Raw genomic sequence first — 8,592 nt, forward strand, 5'->3', positions numbered from 1 at the left:
CTCACACTGCTAGGTTCATAAGGTATCTAAATGTTATTTCATCAACAATTGGAGAGTACATTTCATCAAAATCTACTTGAGGCCTTTGTGAGAATACCTGAGCTACAAGATGAGCTTTATATCTCACAATTTCATTATGCTCATTTTTTTTTCGTACAAACACCCATTTGTATCCAACTGGTAATATACCATGTGGTGTTTGAACAATTGGTCCGAAAACCTCCCTTTTGTTTAATGAATCAAGCTCTGATTGAATCGTATATTCCCATTTTGGCCAGTCATTTCTTTGCCGACATTCATGAACCGATTTTAGCTTTGGATCCTCGTTTTCTTCCATTGTATCAAATGCTAAACTGTATGCGAAGCCATTATCAATAATTGCCTCTTTGCGGTTCCAAAATTTTCTTGAAGTAACATAGTTAATTGAGTTTTCAATAGTCTTATCATGTTCTTCAAAATCATGCTCTTCTGGAGCAATTATTTCATGGTTGACTTCCTCGTTAGATTGAGGTTTATCAATGTCATTCCTGATATTTTCATGATTATCATCATTAATTACTCTTTTCTTTCGAGGATGTTTGTCTTTGGAACCGAGTGGTCTACCACGCTTTAAGCGTGTCGCTGATTCATTAGCACTTGTAATTTGTCCATCAGGGACAATTTATTTAGCCGGAGCATTAGCAGCTTGGATATATATGATCGAGTGACTTTGCTCGAGTTACTGAATGCATCCGGTAACTGATTTGCAATATTTTGCAAATGTATAATGCGTTGAACTTCTATTTCACACTACTTTGTACGAGGATCATAAAAATTCAATGGGATTTTCCAATTAATATCCCTTTCCGGTTCATTTCTGTCTCCCCTAATGTCGGAATATATAATTTATCAAAATGACAATCTGCAAATCTTGCAGTGAATAAATCACCCGTCATAGGCTCAAGATATTTTATAGTTGACGGCGATTTATATCCGTAAATGTCCAATCTACGTTGAGGACCCATTTTTGTACGTTTGGGGGGTGGAATAGGAACATAAACAGCACACCCAAAAATACGTAGATGAGATATATTTGGTTCGTGACCAAATACTGACTGCATTGGGGAATAGCTATGATAGCTTGTCGGCCTCATTCTTATAAGTGTTCCTGCATGTAAGATTGCATGCCCCTAAGCTGAAACGGGCAACATAGACCTCATCAGTAATGGTCTAGAAATCAATTGCAATCTTTTAATAAGTGATTCTGTCAAACCATTTTGTGTATGAACACAAGCAACTGGGTGCTATATAGTAATTCTAATCGACATGCAATAATCATCAAATGCATTCGATGAATATTCACCAGCATTATCCAGACGTATAGTCTTAATTGGATTATCGGAGAATTGTGCCCGTAATTTAATAATTTGGGCAAGCAATCTCGCAAATGCCACATTGCGAGTAGATAATAAACATACATGGGACCATCTCGTAGATGCATCAATAAACACCATAAAATATTTAAATGGCCCACACGGTGGGTCTATTGGTCCACATATATCCCCGTGTATTCTTTCCAAAAATATAGGTGATTCAATACATACTTTAGCTGGCGATGGCCTGGTTATCAATTTTCCCTGAGTGCAGGCAACACAGGTTAACTCATTTGAGTTTAACGCTTTTTGACCTTTTAATGAATGGCCATGCGAATTTTCAATTATTCGCCTAATCATTATACTGCCAGGATGCCCAAGGCGATCATGCCATATTTGAAAATCGGCAATCTTTTGATCTACCGTGAGGTGTGTTTCAACAACACCTAATCTGGCGTAATAGAAACCAATAGAGAGTGAGGGTAATCTCTCAATAATGGATTTCCTTTTATCAATGATATTGGTGATCAATAAAAATTCACCATCGGTATCACTCATAGTTTCAATGTGATAACCATTTTTCCGAATGTCTTGAAAGCTCAGTAAATTTCTTCGAGCTTTAGTGGCCATCAATGCATACTGTATCACAATTTTCGTCCCCGCGGGGAGAAATATAATGGCTTCTCCAGAGTCTTTAATTAATTTTGCATTGTCACTTATTGTATTGACATTCATTCTTTCTCTTTTCAAATGGGAGAAATATTTTCGTGTTTCAATATAGTATGTGTCGTTGCACTATCAATGAAACACATATTTGTATCGTTTTGTTTGGCATCCATTTAACCTTCAAATATAAATAAACGCAGTATTAATAAAGACAGATATAAGTATTACAAAATGTATTACAAAAAAGTAGTATGCGATAATTTGAATATTACAAAATATAAAATGACATAATATGTCTATAACTAGGGGTTTGTTGGATCTACGACAAAATCCGCTATATCAAGATGCGTTGTATCGTAATCCAGAAGATCATCATCGGGGTCGTCATCATTATCAACGTGATTAGTCTCGACCATCATCATCGGGGTCGTCATCATTATCAACGTGATTAGTCTCGACCTCCTTCCCCTTTTTCTATAGTGAGGCTTGATAAAGATCGAAGGTGTTTGGCTGTTCTGCAGGTATTGGCCCAATGGCCTTCAATGCCACACCGATTACAAATGCCGATTTGCCTCTTTCCCTGTTTAGCCTTTTCGGCTATATCCCCATGTTGGGGTTTATTCTGCTTCCTATTAATGTCAATACCGCGGTGATTGTAAGGGGTATATCGACCAACGTTGACTCTCACGACCGCGACCATGTCCACGTCCTCGGCCTCGTTCAGAAAATGTCACGTTCGCTTCAGGGAACGGATTGGAACCAGTGGGCCGAGACTGATGATTTTTCATCAGTAACTCATTATTTTGCATAGCTAATAAAAGACATGCTATGAGCTGTTAGTATTTTTGAAAATTTTTCTCACAATACTGCTGTTGCAGTACAACATTAGAAGCATGAAAGGTAGAGAGAGTCTTCTCCAATTTATCATTCTCAGTAACAATTTCTCCGGAGAGTTTCAACTGAGATGTAATTTGATGGATAGCAGAGTTATACTCTGTAACAGTTTTAAAATCCTGCAATCGCAGGTTAAGCCAATCATGTTGAGCTTTCGGGAGAGTGATATATTTCAAATGCTCAAATCTTTCCCTTAATTCATTCCACAAATCTAGTGGATCTTTCACCGTCAAATATTCAGACTGTAAAGGAATGTCCAAATGATGATGAATGAAAATAATAGCCTTAGCCCATCTTGGCTTGTAGCCGTATTTTCACTGGAAATTGTATGAACAAGGCACATAGAAACCAGATGCATTTCTACATCCAGGGACCAAGTCAGAAAATTATTGTCGGTGAGAGATAGAGGTTTAAAAGAAAATTTTGCAAGATTTTTCATAGTTTAAAAAATAGATAATATAGATAGTATGAAAATAAAACTTATCAAAAATAAAATAGGCGAGAGCCTTCGTGCTGATAACGTGTTATGATATTATGATAGGATTAGCCAATAAAAATATTAATTATTTATACCGCTAATCAGTATTATATAGTATATTGTATATAATATAATATTTTGTATATAAATATGTATGTATGAAATGCAACAGAGAGAGAAAGAGATGTGATTGATGGGGTGAATTTCAAATATTCTCATTCACTTATATATATAGGCAATCACACGTATACATTTATGGTTGTAAAATGAAACACATAATGTTGACGTAGGCATCCACGTTATGTGCACCAATATGATATGTGTACAACATCTAATATGATTTTATTTTTTTGCATTTGAAAAAAATAAATTTCTGATTCTATTACAAGTAAAACAAATGATTATGAAATGAGCTGTTGGTTCAAAATATTGCTCTGTCTAATTGGTTGGATATAATTTGATCCCCTATTCTCCCACGCTCTTCTTCTTTGTCATGCGATCCTCACTGATTACTCAGACGAAATCCAATGCTAACACGCCTCATCCATTCGACTTCTTTGTTGTTGTCTTCCTCTTCATTTCAATGCTCTTTTTATATTTCTCGTAGCTTCAGAATCATGGGTTTCATTCGTGTGTATGTATATATATATATATCTAAGTCATATCTTTGAAACGTATGATATAATGTCCCTAGACTTTAGGATATCCCAACAAAAGGAAATTATGTTTGTCACTAGTTAGAAAGAGGGTGCATGTCATATATTGGAGGTCCCGTAAGGATGACACGGCGGTGTAGAGATTGGGCGTGTGACTGTGAATTTATGGGTTCAAACCTCTAATGTTTTATATCACTTGCTACATATAGTTCATCTAGTGTGTCTAGTTTGCAAGGTATTAGATTCGACCGAAAATTTACCGTGCAGATAACCACGTCATAAAAAAAAAAAAAAAAAAAAAAAAAAAAAAAGAAGAAAAAAGAAAAAGAAAGGAAGGAAAGAGAAGTGAAGAAAACAAAAGAAAATTATGTTTGTCACTCGTTAGAGAGAGGGTGCATGTCAGAAAAACAAAAGAGAGAAAAGAAGGGGAGGGAAGAGAAGGAAAACAAAGGAAGGAAAGGAAGCCAACCCCACCGCCTACCAATGAAGACGAAAGAGGAAGAAGAGTTTAGTGCCTGGTAGCTAGCTGACCTCGAAAGCCCATCCGTCCAATTATCTTGTGTATGTCTGTATGCAAGCAAAGTAGAATAATTAATTATTGCTCTCAAACCACACCACACCACCCAAACAAAACGCGTTGAATTCATCACATACTAATACTACTAGCATTGGTATTTCTTAATAATCCCACCCGCCCGCAGTTGCAGCAGCAGCAGCAGCTGCTCTAGTCTTTCTTCCAACTAACCCGAAGACAAGGCATTGACATTGACATTGACAGAGAAACCAGGCATCAGACATAGTAGACAAAGAGAAGAGAAGAGATCCTCTTCCTCTTTCTTCCCAATCAAACCTCCAATCTCCAATCTCAACCTCAGTGCTTGTTTATGTATGTATGATCTCAATCAAACCTCCACTTACTTGACGACGTGACGACAACCAGACAAACAGACAGCCAGACAGGCTGCTAATTGTCTCATGGAATGGGCAGAGGCGTTCCTTCTTACCATTACTATTTCTACTACTACTACCATTTAGTATGATGACAGCCCGCCGCCGCATCCTCTTTCTTCTCTGGATTTCCTCCTCCTTCCTCTTCGCCAGCATTCGCGGCCGGTGCCTCGACGATCAGAGGTCATTGCTGCTGCAGCTCAGCCACAGCCTGGACCTGCGCCAGCTGAGCTGGGACCTCAATGTCGATTGCTGCAGCTGGGATGGGGTAGGCTGCGATGACGCCGGGTCGGGTCGCGTCATCCGTCTGAAGCTCGACAACCGATCCATATCCGGCGACCTCCGGGATGCTCCCGCCCTCTTCGCCCTCCGCCACCTCCGGTCCCTCAATTTGGCCCGCAACCTCTTCTCCAACGCCCCAATCCCGAGGGGGCTCGCCGATCTGACCCGCCTCGAATACCTCAACCTGTCGAATGCCGGCTTCACCGGGCAGGTCCCCCTCCAGCTCTCCCGAATCACCAGCCTCCTGGTCCTCGATCTCTCCACCCAGTTCCAGGATGCCTCCTCGCCCCCCCTCCAACTTGATCTGGGGACTCTTGTCCGGAACCTCACCCGCCTCACCGAGCTCCACCTCGACGGTGTCAATATCTCCTCGTCCTCAGGCTCAGACTGGTCCCGATCTCTGTCCTCGTCTCTACCACGCCTCAGGAATTTAAGTCTGCGCCGCTGCGGCCTCTCCGGCCCTCTGCACCCTTCCTTATCCCGCCTCCGCTATCTCTCCCTGCTTCAACTCGACGACAACGATCTGAGGACGGTGGTTCCAGACTTCATCGCAGATTTCACATACCTCACGACCTTGACTCTCAGCTTCTGCTCTCTGCAAGGGACTTTTCCTGATGCCATCTTCCAGGCACCCACCCTGCAGCATCTGGATTTGACCTATAACGTCAATCTCACCGGCACCATCTCCCGATTTCCTAGTGACGGATCGCTGAGGTCCATCGCACTTAGCTACACCAACTTCTCTGGTCCTTTACCGGCCTCCATCGGCAATCTGAGCATGCTATCCAGGATAGAGCTCTCTCATTGCAGCTTCACGGGCACAATTCCGTCCACTATCGGCCACCTGACGGAATTGAGACACCTCGACTTCTCCTTCAACTCCTTCACCGGCTCAGTCCCTCCTTTCCCCATGTCCAAGAAGCTTGCTTACATAGACATCGGTCGCAATGCTCTCACCGGATCCCTTTCCCCTTCACATTTTGAAGGCCTCGGGAATCTGTCAGTCATTAACTTAGGGCACAATGCACTGAACGGAACAATTCCCGCGTCTCTTTTTGGCCTACCTTCACTGCAGGTGCTTGATCTTTCTAACAACAAATTCAGTGGCCAAGTCGGTTATTCTGCTTGGAACCCCTCCTCCAACGTGTTGGATACCCTGGATTTGAGTAGCAACGCGCTGGGAGGTTCTATTCCTGAGGCTTTCTTCAACCTTGAACAGCTGAAGGTTCTCTCCCTTTTTCACAACTCCTTCAATGGCACTGTCCACCTGGAAAGCATTCAGAAGCTTCGCAACCTCTCACGACTGGAGCTTGGATATAACCGCTTGTCAGTTGATGCAAGTAGCAGCAGCAATTCAAGCCTGTCTCAATTTCCCCAGCTAAGCAAGCTGAATCTGGCTTCCTGCAACCTGAACAGTTATCCTCATTTGCTGAGAAACCAGTTCAAACTGGTGGATTTGGACCTCTCCAATAACCAAATCACAGGACAGGTCCCTAGTTGGATTTGGGGAATCGGAAACGGAGCTCTGGCTCGTTTAAATCTTTCTTTTAATCTCCTGGAGGATTTCGAAAGGCCTTTCAGTATGCCTTCTTTATCTGTACTGGACCTGCACTCAAACAGACTTCGCGGCGAGTTTCCAATTCCCCCAGCATCAGTTATCTACGTGGACTACTCTAATAACAGCTTTCAGAACCCCATTCCATCCGACATTGGTAACAACATTACCTTTGCTATGTTCTTTTCTGCTGCAAGCAACCAGCTTAACGGGACAATCCCTCTGTCTCTCTGCAATGCTACTTATCTTCAAGTTCTTGATCTATCTGGCAACAGACTCCGTGGCAGTCTGCCCCCTTGCCTGGTGGAGAGTATCACAAGGCTTGGGGTATTGAATCTTGGGAGAAACAGCATCAATGGTGACATTCCCGACACATTCCATGTCAACTGTAGTCTGAAAACGCTGGACCTAAGCAGAAATCGCTTGGGCGGGCAGATTCCTACATCCCTGGCCAACTGCAGATCTTTAGAAGTTATGAATGTTGGGAACAATGAAATCCAGGGAGGATTCCCTTGCATGCTGAGGGCTTCATCCACCTTGCGCGTTCTTGTTTTGCGGAAAAACAGATTTCACGGGGACCTCGGATGTTCTGGGGCTTATCAAAATGAGAGCTGGACTAATCTCCAGATCATCGACGTAGCTTCCAATTTCTTCAACGGAAAGCTGTCTGAAAGTGGCATCACAAGTTGGAAGGGAATGGCTGTAGACACCGATGCAGAGAGAAGTTTAAACCATCTTCGGTTTAGCTTCCTCGATATGAATAATTTCTACTATCAGGACAGAGTGGGTGTGACCGCCAAAGGGCTAGAGGTGGAGCTTGTCAAGATCTTGAGAGTCTTTACATCCATTGATTTTTCTTGCAACTACTTTCAGGGCGAAATACCCGACACCATCGGACATCTCAGTGCTCTTTATGTCCTAAACCTGTCAAACAACCACCTGAACGGTCAGATTCCAAAGTCGATAGGGAACTTGACGGAGCTTGAGTCTCTGGACCTGTCGCATAACCAATTAACAGGGGAGATACCAAAGGAGATAAAAAATCTGGCATTCCTTTCATTCTTGAATCTCTCCTATAATAAGCTGGTAGGAATGATTCCAAGGGGATCCCAACTTCAGACATTCTCTCCATCAAGCTTTTCCGAAAACAGCGGGCTGTGCGGATTCCCCTTGAGCACTGTTTGTAACTCTTCAGCACCACACTCGGTGATGATGATGGATCAAGATATTGATTGGAAGTTCATTTTCATCGGCCTGGGGTACGGGGTGGGAGCAGCATTGGCCATTGCCCCTCTTGCATTCTGCAAGCAGTGGAGGGAGCAATGCAATGAGCACCTGGATCGATTTCTGAAGCTCATCATTCCCAGATATGGATTCAGGTACGTCAGATATGATGGCGGCTGCGGCGGCAGCAAGATAGAAGGTCGGTATGCGGAATTGTACATCGAAAGGTATTGTGTGTTTTGCACAAAAGTGGACACTCAAATAAAGAGAGCCATACGTAATCCCAAATGTGCATGCCATAACTCGCTGCCGGTGACTTTCTCCTCCTCCTCCATTGCATCATCTACATCTTCTCAGCTGGTCATGCATCACGCCTTTTGATTTTGATTGATTTTTTTTCGCTTATTTTATTTGCTCGTGCATGTATATTGCCTAGCTTGAGTGAGCAAATCGAAAATATGTATAGGAACGGGCATGCTGGATTCTTTGAAGATGCATCTGACCATCTAAGAAAATATTGATTGATTGATTGGTTTA

At 42.3% G+C, this 8,592-nt stretch overlaps 1 protein-coding gene across 1 annotated transcript; it reads left to right on the forward strand.

The window, feature by feature from the left end:
* The first annotated feature begins 4,441 nt into the window (after positions 1–4,441).
* On the forward strand, positions 4,442–8,592 carry LOC127239658 (receptor-like protein 33). The gene has a single exon (XM_051257905.1). It carries the CDS (start codon positions 5,083–5,085, stop codon positions 8,434–8,436), a length of 3,354 nt encoding a protein of 1,117 aa, XP_051113862.1. The 5' UTR covers positions 4,442–5,082; the 3' UTR covers positions 8,437–8,592.

Source organism: Andrographis paniculata, unplaced genomic scaffold (assembly GCF_009805555.1).
Source record: "Andrographis paniculata isolate CXL003 unplaced genomic scaffold, ASM980555v1 Contig78END, whole genome shotgun sequence".
NCBI classification, from domain to species: Eukaryota; Viridiplantae; Streptophyta; class Magnoliopsida; order Lamiales; family Acanthaceae; genus Andrographis; species Andrographis paniculata.